Genomic DNA, 14,999 nt, shown 5'->3' with positions numbered 1-14,999 from the left:
TAAAAGAGCACCCTACCCACATACATTGGAGTAAATTGATAAAAATGGTCTCATTTTACAGAAAAAACTCTAAATTTTAAAACAGTGGTGAAATATTGCATATATTATATTGTATCTTTTCACAATCTTATGATAAACATAGATTATATAGAAAATACATATTTTGATTTATTTTTAATTTATTTATTTAAAAATCTATATTTTTTTTTTTATCATTTTGGTATCCAAGCTTTTTGGAAGTTTCTGTTGATTCTATAAATTGGCACTAAACAGGGGAAAACTACTAATTACTCTAATAACTCCTACTCATCTCCATTGACATAAACTGGCCACTAGGAAATCGAAAAGAAGGCTCCGCCTCGTCAACTTTGTAAAGGGAGATCTCGGGCTCTGATTGGTCTAGAATCATGATACACATGTCTATAAAGAGCTGAGATTCTCAGCTTTTCTGTAGCATGATGCAATATGTGATGACCTCATCAAAAAACGTGGCTAACATCGACAATCAAAACTAGCAATAATAAGAGTATTTGTCTGCATCACATGTTTTGATCTGGACATCGGTGACATATTACAGTGTCATTTGGCCATGCTTGCTCACAGACATGTAAAAATAGTCTCATTTTGAAGCAAACATCCTAAGGAACAAGCTGATATAGTGTTTGAGACTAGTAGTTTTACAACGGGTTTGTTATCCGAACAGGAATATGACTCATGTGTTTGATTGTTCAAAGGAGTCATTTCCATCTTTTTGATTCTTTTGATAATAAATTTACTGTAAATTATTGGATCTGTGAAATTAATTTGATATATGACTTGTCTATTTTAGGTGTGTTTGTGTGATAAAAATATGTAATTTTCTCGAGGGGGGGTCGAATTGCGCGCGGGGGGGGGGGTCGAATTCAGACCGTATTATTTTCTTCTATGTAATATAAATGCAGAAGTTCTTGGGTTATTAAGAAAGCTGAGGTTCTAATCTTTCAAATGATACCATATATGTCTAGTTTTGTGGTGCGCGAGTTATAGATATTTTTAAAAGATTATGATGATGGGGGGGGGTGCAGAGCTGAAGTGGTTAAGTTTTTAAAGGGTGCAAATTATTTGCAAGTATTTGGTCACCTACAAAAAAAGCAAGTTCCCTTTCAGTCGGTCACGTTCGACATACGTCGGACTAGACCGACGAATTGGGATCACTTCTGGAAACCCCTATCAGCTTCGAGATATAGAAAATGGGCCAATGAACATTGCGTGCGTGCGTGCTTTGCATATCGCACCCCGCCCCACTGCGTGAGTATAAAGCGGAAGCGATCGCCACGCACTGTTGTCATTCACTTCGGAGCCGAACGCCGTTGATGAAGCATCTGACTGCCTTCTATCTGCAAGAGAGAGAGAAAGCGTGTGCCGGGGGAAATTGCTCTTGTGTTGGCCAGACGGCACAAGACTGCGCGACCGTGACCTCACTGCTGCTGAGAGAGCTGCTGTTTTCACAGCAAACTGAGAAATTGAGCAAATTGCATTACACACACACACACCACACACAGTTAGTTCGGTGGGCGTGTTCCTTTTCTGGTGAGAGCAGAAACAGGCTGCACACAAACCCTGTTATTCTGCTGCGGTCGATCTCTGGGTGCTTCAGCACTAAAAGAGCAAATTTTCCCCACAAATGAGCTACATGGGTGACGTGCCGTCCTTTTCAGGATGTGCGTTTCTGGATGCGGTCGTTCCCTGTCGCCCGCTGACGGTCACAGACGCTGTATCACGTGCCTGGGCTTAGATCACGCTGAGGTGGCATTTGTGGATAGCTCATGTTCTCACTGCGGGAACATGACTATCTCGGCGCTTAGGTCGAGACTCACCTAACTGGAGTCCCCCTACCCATAGCTCGATTTAGGTCTATTCCTGCCCAGCAGAATAGACCTAATTTGACGGATGGCTGGGGTGACCTGAGGATCACGGTTAGGGCAAACTCTCCAACAACTCTTACAATGTAAAAAGTCATATTTTTTTTTCTTATGTGATTGTGTGACTTGGATATATAGCTGCAAGCAGAAGTATGTGAATAATTTTAACTAAATAAGAGAGACCCTAATCCCTCATAAGCGCTGCAACCGGTGGTGCTTCCGGAGGATGCATGAGGAGCTGACTAGGTCGTGAAAAAGCACCGTTTAGCGCCCCGTGGGCGACCTAGCGGCTCCTCCCCCCTCACTACCCTTGACGGCGGGCAGGTCTGGGGCTATGAGGGTCTCCCGTCGGTGGAGCGGGCCGTCGCGATGCAACTGTGTCCGATGTCCGCCTCTAGCTGGCGCGAGGACCCTGAAGCTCCCGTCCAGGGCCTGTAGGTTCTCTTCCGGTCTGACTGCGAAGGACTATAGGTCCTGTGGCCAGGCCACGTCCACCTTGCATGCCATGGCGCTGCTGCAGGTGCACCAAGCACAGGCGCTCATGGACATGCACGAGGGTAGTCCTGGCCCAGAGCTCCTCCGGGAACTCTGGATGGCGACGGACCTCGCCCTACGGGCGACGAAAACCACCACCCGTGCTATTGGCCAGGCGATGTCCACCTTGGTGGTCCAGGAGCAGCATCTCTGGCTCAACCTGGCCAATATGAGGGAGACCGATAAGACCCGGTTCCTGGACTCCCCTATTTCGTCGGCTGGGTTGTTTGGCGACGGGATCGAGAGCTTTGCCCAGCAGTTCAAGAAGCAGACGGAGGCCATCTGGCACATCCTGCCCTGGTTGTCCGCTGCTGCCTCCACCCCGCCCCCGGTGGCAGCACCTCCGCCTGCTCGTCGCCGTGGGTGCCCATCCGCCACTGCCCCCGCTCCCGCCGCAGCCCAGCAGCAGCCTCCACCCGGGCATAGGGGTGGAGCCGGCCGCAGGAAGGACATCCAGCCCGCTCAGGCAGCTGCCAATCCAGGTGGCAAGCGTCGTCGTAAGAGACCCTGAGACGGGCCACCCAGAGATGGAGGATCCTGCTTGACAGGAAGTGGCAGCAGCACAACTTCCTCCCCCCGGAGGAGGGCCGGGGGGCTCCCCTGTGACATTTACATCTGTCCCGCCACTGGTCCCTCGGCCAGTGGTACCCAAAACTTCACAAAAAGACCAGTTTCCAAAATCTCTGGGTGCCAAGAGAGTGCGCTTGGCGGTGACCCTCAGGCGCCTCTCCAATCGCCAGCAGGGGCGCAGGTAAGTGCTGTCACACACACACAGACCCCACCACGGGCCGCCTCCATGCCGTCCGGGTCGGGGCCCTGCATGCCGCTATGCTGTCCTGCTGCGGGTATGTCTGTGGTGCCGTTGGCCCCGCTGGTGCAGTCATTGGGGGCCTGGCTAGCGCTCCCCAGCCCGTCCCGCTGGCTCATCCGTACCATCAGACTCGGCTATGCGATTCAGTTTGCCCTGCATCCCCCCAAGTTCAGGGGTGTTCACTTGCATCACTTGCAGGTGCATCCGTCCCCAAGATTGGTTTGCAGTGATCGACCTGAAGGATGCGTACTTTCATGTCTCAATTCTCCCTCGACACAGACCGTTTCTACGCTTTGAGTTCGACGTACGAGCATATCAGTACAAGGTCCTACCCTTCAGGCTCTCCCTGTTGCCCCGTGTCTTCACGAAAGTTGCGGAGGCGGCCATTGCTCTAATGAGAGCGCGTGGTGTTCGCATTCTCAACTACCTCGACGACTGGCTGATTCTAGCTCAGTCGCGAGAACAGTTTTGCGAACACAGGGACATGGTACTCAAGCACCTCAGCCAGTGGTCTGACCCTGGGTTTCTACGGGCGGGGGTGCCCCTAGAACAGGTGTCCAGGCATTCGGTTGTCTCCACGGATGCCTCATCCACCGGCTGGGGTGCCACGTACAACGGGTTTGCAGTTTCAGGTCTGTGGACGGGGCCTCAACTGCAATGGCACATCAAATGCCTAGAGTTGTTAGCAGTTCGTCTTGCCCTGAGCCACTTCAAGACGCCGCTCCAGGGCAAGCACGTTCTGGTCCATATGGACAGCACTGCGGCCATAGCGTACATCAACAAACAGGGTGGTCTACGCTCCCGTCGCATGTCACAACTCGCCCGCCACCTCCTGTTATGGACTCAGAAGTATCTGAGGTCACTTCGTGCCACTCACATTCCGGGTCTTCTCAATCGTGCGGACGACGAGCTCTCACGACAGCCAGTGCTTCCGGGAGAGTGGAGACTCCATCCCCAGGTGGTCCAGCTGATCTGGGATTGCTTCGGGGCCACACAGTTAGACCTGTTTGCCGCCCCGGACACGGCCCAATGCCAGGTGTTTTATTCCTTGACCGAGGGGACCCTCGGCACAGATGCGCTGGCACACAGCTGGCCCCGGGGCCTACGCAAATATGCGTTTCCCCCAGTGAGCCTTCTTACACAGACTCTGTTCAAGGTCAGGGAGGACGAGGAGCAGGTCCTGTTGGTGGCGCCGTACTTGCCCAACAGGACATGCTTCCTGGAACTAGTGCTCCTTGCGACAGCACCTCCTTGGCCCATTCCTCTGAGGAAGGACCTCCTGACTCAGAGACGGGGCACCCTCTGGCACCCGCGTCCAGACATCTGGAAACTCCATGTCTGGTCCCTGGACGGGATGCGGAGGTTCTAGGTGGCCTGCAACAGGCTGTGGCAGACACCATCACTTCCGTTAGAGCTCCCTCAACGAGGAACCTCTATGCGTTGAAGTGGAACCTGTTCGTTGACTGGTGCTCTTCTCACAGAGAAGACCCCCGAAGATGTTCGGTCAGGGCCGTGCTTTCCTTTCTACAAGACGGGTTGGAGAGAATGCTGTCTCTCTCCTCCCTCAAGGTGTATGTGGCCGCAATGGCTGCCCATCATGAGCTAGTAGAAGGTAAGTCTTTGGGGAAGCACGACCTGATCGTCAGGTTACTGAGGGGTGCGAGGAGATTAAATCTGCCTCGCCCCCCCCCCCCCCTCTATGCCCTCTTGGGACCTGTCTCTGGTGCTCAGTGCACTTCAGAGACCTCCCTTTGCAGTCAGTGGAGTTAAAAATGTTGTCTCTAAAGACAGTGCTCCTGACAGCATTGGCCTCTATCAAGAGGGTAGGGGACTTGCAGGCATTTTCGGTCGACAAATCGTGCCTGGAATTCAGGCCGGACAACTCTCACCTGGATACATGCCCAAGGTTCCCACCACTCCCTTCCGGGACCAGGTTGTGAGCCTGCAAGCACTGCCTTCGTGGGAGGCAGACTCATCCCTGGCTTTTCTCTGTCCTGTCCAAGCTCTTTGGACTAATGTGGACAGAATGCAAAGCTTTAGGACCTCAGAGCAGCTCTTCATCTGTTACGGAGGACAGCAGAAGGGAAAGGCTGTCTCCAAGCAGAGGATGGCCCACTGGATAGTGGATGCCATTGTCGTGGCGTATGAATCCCAAGACGTGCCCTGCCCGCTCGGGATTAGAGCCCACTCCACCAGGGGTGAAGCCTCGTCGTGGCCGCTGACCCGTGACGCTTCGCTGACAGACATTTGTAAACACTCAAAACGTTTGCTAGATTTTATAGCCTGCGTGTAGAACCGGTATCTTCCCGTGTACTCACTTCTCATAGTTGGTAGCACCGAAGTCCCCGTTCTAGTGTCGGCTTTCTGCGCCACTCCCTTCCTCATGGAACGGATATGTGCGCTTATATGCTCCAGTCGAATTCCCCAGTATGGCGAACCCTGTCGAGTCCTCCGCAACACGCGGCAGTCAGACGTGGCGGAGCTTCTGATGCCAGGTCTAACACTCGTATGCAGTGTGGAAATTGTGTTAGGCTGGGTTGCATATGTAGTGACCCCCACAGCGGTCCCATATGTGTATTCTCCACGGCACGGCTCCCTACGGCGAGCCCGTGTCTTTCCCTTGGCTGAGCCTGCGTATGGTAACCCTTGTTCCCTGAAGGAGGGAATGGAGACGTACGTCCCGTCGCCACGGTTAGTGTACCATCCCTGCAGTTTGAGCCACAGGTTCGGCTCCTCAGTGAAAAACAACAGTGCGTAGTGATCGCTTCCGCTTTATACCCGCGCAGCGGGGCAGGATGCGATATGCAAAGCATGCACGCCAATGTTCATTGGCCTGTTTTCTATATCTCGAAGCTGATAGGAGCTCCCAGAAGCAGTGTTAATTTTGACAGCAAATTCAGATTTAGTCTTAGTCTTAGTCTTTTGAATAACACACCATTTAGTTTTAGTCCCATTTTAGTCATCTGAAATCTTTTAGTCTTAGTCTAGTTTTAGTCGACTAAATATCATAAGAGTTTTAGTCTTAGTCTCACGGGTCGGTTTGTAGGTTCACGGTTTCAGTACGGTTTGGTATTTGCTATGTTCACAGAATAAAGGACTATTAAAAATAAAGAAAATAAGAACAAATAACTTAAATACAAGCAGTAGCTCAAATAAATTCTATTGAGCAAAGATACTGATAAAATGAACAATGCATTTCCTGTTTTTCAGGTAGGTCTAATGTTAGTTTTAGGTAGAGAAATAGAATAAATAATCCAATGTAAAATAACTACATATTTAACTGTTTAAATGAAAGATTAATCCTTATTAAACTTACACAAGCTATTCAATCAAGAGCAGTGAGTCCTCATATTTTCTTTGACATTAAAGGTTGCTGCCCCTTTAAGAAAGGGGAATGCGTCGTCTTTCTCGACTGTATAAAGTCCTCTTAAGGCATATTCCGACTATGTCTGCTTGGATACTTAACAAGATGGACATGTTGACATACTTTTTGTATGAGTTTGTCCGTTCAAGCGCAAGACTTGAAAGATAACTGAATATTTGCGCGCTGTGGGACGCGTGCGCGCTCTCGGATGACAGATCTTCACACAGCGCGTGCGCGCTCTCATTCGCGTCTTCTGGCGAATGTAACTACCCGGGTGAGGACGGCGAAATGACTGGACAAACGGCAGCACTCATGTATTGAACACAGTTTACAAAGAGAAACCGTTTTGCCAGTTTTTCTTTTATTATCGCTGTTGTAGTGTAGCCTATCACTGAGGAGCAGAGCACGTGTATCCATCGACAGAAACATACATAAAGCATTATTTTCAAGTTACAACCCATATCAAAGATGCGTCATCATCAGATGTGAGATGAACCGCGGTGCAAGTGCGTTTTACACGGCACCCCGGTTGGGAACCGCTGGTCTAATCAATACAGGTCAGACGTGGTTTTCTTTAGCTTCTATTTTATTCCAAGTTTAGCAGCCAACCGGAACATGGTGGTTTATCTGATAAAATAAACTTGGCCAGCGTGCTTTGGCATGTATTTCTGGATGAGTCGTCTGTAAATGTCTCTTCAAGTTGGTGGTGTTTTTCCCAGTGATTCATATGTGAAATGTGACCAGATGTCAATTCTTGTTTTTCGTCCTGCCCCTGACATTTCTGTTCTGTCTTTTATGTGTAACTGCCGCTGCATTTGTTTAGCTGTTGCGAACTTGGAACTTGCGCGTGCATTTGCCGCGGCTTTTTTAAATGGCTCTGCTGCTTCTGCATAGATCAACCTACCCTCAAAGATTCGCTCTGATTGGATTTCTACCCAACACGGCCCACAAAAAGAGTACTTATGATTGGATCTCTTCTCCATTCGTCCCTCCCATATATTTTCGTCTCATTTTTATTCGTTGACTAAAGTGTCAGTTATATTTCGTCGCGTTCTTCGTCATCATATCTGACTTTTTATTTAGTTTTCGTCCGTGAAAAAGGTTAGTTGACGAATATTTTTCGTCATAGTCTTCGTCAACGAAATTAACACTGCCCAGAAGTGATCCCAATTCGTCAGTCTAGTCCGACGTAAGTCTCTATTCCCTAATTCAGGGAACGAGGGTTACCATACGTAACCGAGACGATTTCTGGCTCTCACAGACCTGTAACTTCTTCTTTAAGTGGCTTCTCTGTCCTCCACTCATTACCTGTATTAATGGCAACTGTTTAAACTCTATAAAAGACACCAGTCCACAACCTCAAACAGTCACCCTGCGTTCCAATTCGCCTACTTATACTACGTCCTAAAAGTATGTACTCTTTTTGTGAACAAAAAGTATATACTTTTGAGTTTATAGCTGAAGAAAGAATGCTGAGTTGCACTATACCTACTGTGAAGCATGGGGGTGGAAACATCATGCTTTGGGGATGTTTTTCTGCAAAGGGACCAAGACGACTGATCCGTGTAAAAGAAAGAATGAATAGGGCCATGTATCGTGAGATTTTGAGTAAAACCTCCTTCCATCAGCAAGGGCATTGAAGATGAAACGTGACTGGGTCTTTCAGCATGACAATGATCCCAAACACACTGCCCAGGCAACGAAGGAGTGGCTTTGTAAGAAGCATTTCAAGGTCCTGGAGTGGCCTAGATCTTAACCCCATAGAAAATCTTTGGAGGTAGTTGAAAATCCGTGTTGCCCAGTGACAGCCCCAAAACATCATTGCTCTAGAGGAGATCTGCACGGAGGAATGGGCCAAATTACCAGCAACAGTGTGTAAAAACCTTGTGGCAACTTACAGAAAACGTTTGGCCTTTCATTGCCAAAAAAGGTATATAACAAAGAATTGAAAACCTTGGCAAAGAGACAACTTGGCGTTGACACTGTCAGTGTCTCACCTGTACACAGTCAAACATTGTTGGACTAGTGAAATATAGGGGGTGAAAAAAGGCAACAAGATGTTGGTGCTTGAATAAACAACCGGCGTGAATAAGCGGGCATAGATAATGGGGATAACATTGAAAGTGTGATTACGACTTAAAAGGCGCAATAGAGTTAACTTGACTCTGTATCTTCCCGTGCTGCTTAGACGATGGGCAGTAGTTAGAGGAGGAAAAAAGCTCTTTTGGTGAGGCATGCAATGTTTTATTGCAACATAACATTGTATTCGACACACCATTTGAATGCACATTCTTGGGATCCTCTGTTGGCTGCTGAGAGAACTCTGAGCGGGAACGTGCAACTTTTCCTTCTCACACGAACATCAGGAACGCTCCTCCTTTTTCTCCACCTTGATGATGAGGGGCCGACTTCGCCCCAAAATGGGGTTTCCTGAACTGCCTGCGACAGAGTGGTGGTTCCGGCTCGTGGCACAAATTTACACTCGGGACAGGCGTGTTCCCAGCGTAACTTGTCTGACATTGAGCCGATGACGATCTGGACCTCGCCCTGAGTTGCGCATTTGATCGCTTGGGGAGAAGATGCGGCAGCATCTTAGATTGCTTCACCGCTTCCGTGTACTTCTCTGAAAATGCCTCCACCGAGACACCAGAGAGGCCCTGCAAGCTTACCAGTGTGTCGAGGAGCTGCTTCTTTTCCACATCCCGCAACTCAGTAAGTGTCAGCCACAGATGTTGATGCAGGACAACGAGGCTGCCCATGTTGCGGCCAATTCTCTGGGCTACCTTATTAGAAGCGGCCAATCCGAGGTCCGCTGCTATACGCAATTTACGGACTGACTCTGGGCCCGGGCCTTCCTCGTCCAGGGACCGCAGGAGTCGGGTTTGGAAGACCTGCAGGATTGCCATCGTGTGGAGGGCGAATGCTGCATGTCCTGCTGAAACATATGCCTTTTCAGCAATGTGAGCTGTGGCTCTGAAGGCAGTGAGGCAGCTTTCCAACCTGCGGGATGGGCATAAGTGAGCCGTGACGGCGTCCTCGACGGAAGGCAGTCTGACATATCCACTTTTCTCCGCCCCTTCCACTGTCGTGAGCAGCTGAGTCCCTTGAGCATGGGCCCGGGCTGAGTGAGGGAAGCACCATGAAGGCCGAGGAAGGACCCGTCCATCCAGCGTTTAGACGGCTGTTCAGGTGCCACCCAGTCTAGCTCCATAGCTAGCATCAGCCCTGTATCCAGAAAGGTCAAGGTACAGCCAGCCTCTGAAGAAACTTCCAACCAGGCACCCGGGTCGGAAGCACTCGTGGAGATGGCGTCGTCCTCTCCATATCCAAATGAGACCGCGCACAAAGGATCCTGATTGGCAATTCCTCACAGGCTCTGCAATCTGATCCTTCCAATGCCGCCTCAGGGGATTCACAATCCATGCAGTCAACGTTCGTAAGTCAACAACGAAACCAGGGTCCAGGTGAAGCCTTTTTGGTGCCTGACATCGCTTATATAGTGGCTGGGTCAGCCAATCAGGTGATTGCCAGGATGCCATTGGCTATTGCAAAGCAATAGAGAGATTCAATCAGGCTTCAGCATTTCAAGAAAAAAGGGTTTTTCCCATACGTAATGTTGAGAAACTGACTCGATAAGGGAACTGAACCCACAAATCCAATTTCAGTTAAAATGCAAATTCATGCCAGATATTATGCATATTTTCTATATTTCTGCTTTAAAGTGTGAGCTATAATGCAAACAAGTTTAGCTAAAAACTGAATATTTAGAAATTTATCATAGCCATAAAATATTTTTTCCAGAAAGATTTAACCATTTTTTTTCTCTTTCAATCTTTTGAACTTCCAGAGCAACCATTAACAGCCATGGTTTTGTATTTTCTGTAGCTTTATTAAATTTATTAACTTTCTGTCCCCCATAGCTTGTACTTTTCCAACTACACATAATGTACAATGCTCTCTTAAAAACAAGGGCATGAGAACATGTCCTTGATTTACGTCCTAGGCGTACAGACAAGAATGCACTTCATGTAGCTTTGCTAACTAAACAAAACGGCCGGATAGAATTTCAAGGCTGGCTCACCAAAAAAAGCAATATTTACTTAAAGCCAACTTTATCTATGTGGTCCAAAGGTCTCATGGAGGACTGGGCTCTCTCTGAAGATGTGTTTTAGAGCTTGTTGCAGTAGGTTTGAATGTGGTGGTGGTGTGGTTGTGGTGGAGGTTACTGGCGTCATTTTTAGTGTGCGTCATTAAGAAAACTTGGATTAATCAAAAGTGTCTTAAAATTGTCTAACTTGGATGATAGTTTACCCTGCTATTTTATTTTGTTTGACTTTATTCATATCACAAACTAAGGCTAGTTTTTATCATACATTCAAGGCCACAATATATTTTTAAATGTTGATATCCATTAATCAATTATGTTGATTAAAAATGTTAAGTAAATATCTATATGTTTTACAAATGTCATTGCTTTAAGTAGGTTAGTGATAACTGTTAAATGACTTATAAAATTGGGGTAGAGAACTCAAAAATATCCAAGTGTAGCTCATGGAAAGTCCTTTGAGGTTCATCATACCACGTTAGCTATTTCTGGTGGTTTCTGATTTCCATCACTTTCCTAAATATCTTTCTATTCTCTGAAAGGTGGAGACTGTTGGTGATAAGTATATGACCGTAAGTGGTCTTCCGGAGCCCTGCACCCACCATGCAAAATCTATCTGTCACTTGGCTCTGGACATGATGGAGATCGCTGGACAGGTGAAAGTGGACGAGGATCCTGTGCAGGTGACCACTAATATATTTTCTTGACCCAGGTACAAGTTAAAAAAAAAATTGTATGCATTGCACATGAGATGTTTTAACATCTTTTGTTCAATAATAAACAGGTAACATAGTATCACTGCATTCTCTAAATGCATTAGCTGAGCTATACAGACACACCATTTTTGTTTTCTCAAATCTGCCTAATATTGAATACCAGCTCAAATGTAGTGAAGAACATTACAGCAATAATCACACAACCTTGAGTGTATGGTGCAGTTGTTTCAGTGCTGCTTTACTTTTATCAGTTCTATTGGAATGCTTGTCCAATTCAATTGAAGAAACAGATAGAGAATAGATCCAATATACACTCACCTTTATTAGGAACACCTGTTCAATTTCTCATTAATGAAATTATCTAATTAACCAATGACATGGCAGTTGCTTCAATGCATTTATGGGTGTGGTCCTTGTCAAGACAATCTCCTGAACTCAAACTGAATGTCAGAAAGGGAAATAAAGGTGATTTAAGCAATTTTGAGCATGGTATGGTTGTTGGTGCCAGTCGGGCCAGTCTGAGTATTTCACAATCTGCTCAGTTACTGGGATTTTCACACACAACCATTTCTATGGTTTACAAAGAAGGGTGTGAAAAGGGGAAAACATCCAGCATGCAGCAGTCTTGTGGGCGAAAATGCCTTGTTGATGCTAAAGGTCAGAGGAGAATGGGCCAACTGATTTAAGCTGATAGAAGAGCAATTTTGACTGAAATAACCACTCGTTACAACCGAGGTATGCAGCAACGCATTTGTGAATCCACAACACGCACAACCTTGAGGTGGATGAGCTACAACAGCAGAAGACCCCACCGGGTACCACTCATTTTCACTACAAATTGGAAAAGAGTCTACAATTTGCATGAGCTAACCAAAACTCGACAGTTGAAGACTGGAAAAATGTTGCCTGGTCTGATAAGTCTCGATTTCTGTTGAGACATACAGATTGTACAGTCAGAATTTGGCATAAACAGAATGAGAACATGGATCCATCATGCCTTGTTACCACTGTGCAGGCTGCTGGTGGTGGTGGTGTAATGGTGTGGGGGATGTTTTCTTGGCACACTTTAGGCCACTTAGTGCCAATTGGGCATCGTTTAAATGCCACGGCCAGCCTGAGAATTGTTTCTGAACTTGTCCATCCCTTTATGACCACCATGTATCCTCTGATGGCTACTTCCAGCAGAAAAATGCACCATGTCATAAAGCTCGAATCATTTTAAATTGATTTTTGAACATGACTGAGTTCACTATACTAAAATGGCCCCCACAGTCACCAGATCTCAACCCAATAGAGCATCTTTGGGATGTAGTGGAACGGGAGCTTCGTGCCCTGGATGTGTATCCCACAAATCTCCATCAACAGCAAGATGCTATCCTATCAATATGGGCCAACATTTCTAAAGAATGCTTTCAGCACCTTGTTAAATCAATGCCACGTAGAATTAAGGCAGTTCTGAAGGCGAAAGGGGGTCAAACACAGTATTAGTATGTTGTTCCTAATAATCCTTTAGGTGAGTGTACAATGTACACCAGAGATGGGCAACTTCGGTTCTGGATGACCACTGTCCTGCAGAGTTTAGCTCCAACCCTAATCAAATACACCTAAACAAGCTAATCAAGGACTAAACTCCGAACACATCTTCCCTTTTTAAGAATGACTTCAGTGCCGTTCTTTGTTCTTTTCTCAGAGAAAAGCTTAACTCCAAGTCTTCCAGAATCGCAGTCAAAGCTGATTCGAAAGACCATCGCCGTTCGCCAGTTTCTGTGTTTACTAGAAGCACGCAAACGCAACTCGGCCGTCGTCATTATGGCCCCGCCCGCCGACTCTATACACGATGTGATTGGCCCGTCCAGATTGAGAGGAATACAGCTCAGAAGGGTATTGAGAGTTCCTAGACGAAACTTGCGGGCAGATTAAGTTTGCTGCCACTAGGGTGTGTCTAGATTTCTAGGCTAGCTGTGTACTACTTAATATTTGAAATTCTATAATATAGAGTATAATAATATAATATAGAGTATTAGGCTCATAATTATGCTCTAGTCTATTTAGTTTTCTTTGTGTTCTTCGTTCTGCGTTGCCTAAGTTTTGTTTGCTACTTAGTTACTGATTACATTACCCTGTTGTTCATTTAGTTACCTCATTTACATACTGTGTATTTATTCTCAGTTCATTGTTCTACGTTGTTTCAGTTTGCTTCGTTGTCATTATATTTTCTGTATCTCCTGAGATTTATGATTAAAGACTGTTCTTTTGGATATTCCTATTCGCTGTGCACATACTGTATTACAACCACCACCCATTACAATTATTTATGTTTCTCAAATTTGGCCGAGCTGCATCTCTACAGATCCATGTCATTCCATGTATTTTTCATTGACTCTTTGTGATGGATATTGTACGTTGTTATGGCAGTAAGTGGTGACAGGTGTGAATGAGTCATTGAATCATTCACTCAACTGAAACACCATCATCAATATTGCTTTGCTACTGTAGGAACTATTTTATTTGGGCTCATCAGAATGTCCAGAGATGTGGCCAAAAATATAAAAGGATATGGATGAAAAAAAACTCTACTAGATTGTTTCTTTGAAAACTATTTGTGAGTAAATCCATATCTGTAATGGTGGGTTGCATTAAATTCCCTCATTTTACTGTAATGGATAGGGGATCATAATTGAGCAATATAGAAGTGGGAGCAGTGTCCAGTGTGCCCATGCCCAGTGCTGAAGTAGAGAACATTACCATTCTATGTTAATACCTATGTCAGCATTTCTAGGCTCTGCCATGATTAGAGGGATGTATAATACTTAATGTACACAACAAACTTTCATAAGATTTATAATACCTGCTAAGGACCAATTAAACTTGGCTATAACTTATTAAATGCATTGTTCCCTTTCAAAAGCTACATTCAATGCCACACTGCTTTGCGCTAATAGGAACGTCTTTATCGTGACCAGTGAATATAGTGTGTAAACAACATCAATGGAATTGATCCGGAAGTATTATAGCTACACAAGACTTTAAATAGATGAGCCCCACCTGCCTCGTCAGGTCTTTTATTTTCAGACCACTCTGTGTTGGTTTGCGTCAAAAAATCTCTCTCTCTTTATCTGACTACAGATCTTTGTTAGGAGATATATTTCAACTGACAGTTTGCAGATTTTCTCTTTCTCATCTCTGTTTCACAAGTGAAAATAGTTAAATCAAAGAAAACCAAGCAGAAAAAGGAATACAACAAAGTAAGCGCTGTGTTGTTCTTGTTCTTTTCCTATGCCAGAAATGGATACACACACTTATTATTTTGTTTTTTTAGGGAAGAGCACGCAACTGTTGCGTTGGAACAGAGCAAGTGCGAGCACTGAGTATTCACAGTTGAAATGCTTTGTGCTTGTTTTGGCTACTTCCAGACCGCACCAATAATAACATAGCAGGGCTCCCGCAGGGACTTGGCTGACAAACAAGAGACTGTTCCTTTCTCTTGCTCACTCACCAGATCTATATTTAAAGAAAATCCCTTGTGTGATTCTGAAGCGCACCCCGGTACTTCTTTGGGTCATGCAGA

At 46.1% G+C, this 14,999-nt stretch overlaps 1 protein-coding gene across 1 annotated transcript in view; it reads left to right on the top strand.

Moving 5' to 3' along the window:
- The window catches only part of gucy1b1 (guanylate cyclase 1 soluble subunit beta 1), a 57,750-nt gene that overhangs the window by 26,828 nt on the left and 15,923 nt on the right, over window positions 1-14,999 (top strand). Inside the window, exon 11 of the mRNA XM_067441646.1 lies at window positions 11,258-11,398. Coding sequence (XP_067297747.1) covers window positions 11,258-11,398 — 141 coding nt within the window. The remainder of the gene's footprint in view (window positions 1-11,257; window positions 11,399-14,999) is intronic.

The sequence above is a fragment of the Pseudorasbora parva genome, chromosome 4 (assembly GCF_024679245.1).
Source record: "Pseudorasbora parva isolate DD20220531a chromosome 4, ASM2467924v1, whole genome shotgun sequence".
Taxonomy (NCBI): Eukaryota; Metazoa; Chordata; class Actinopteri; order Cypriniformes; family Gobionidae; genus Pseudorasbora; species Pseudorasbora parva.
The sequence above is the reverse complement of the archived record's forward strand: the minus strand, read 5'-3'. Positions and strand labels throughout refer to the sequence as shown.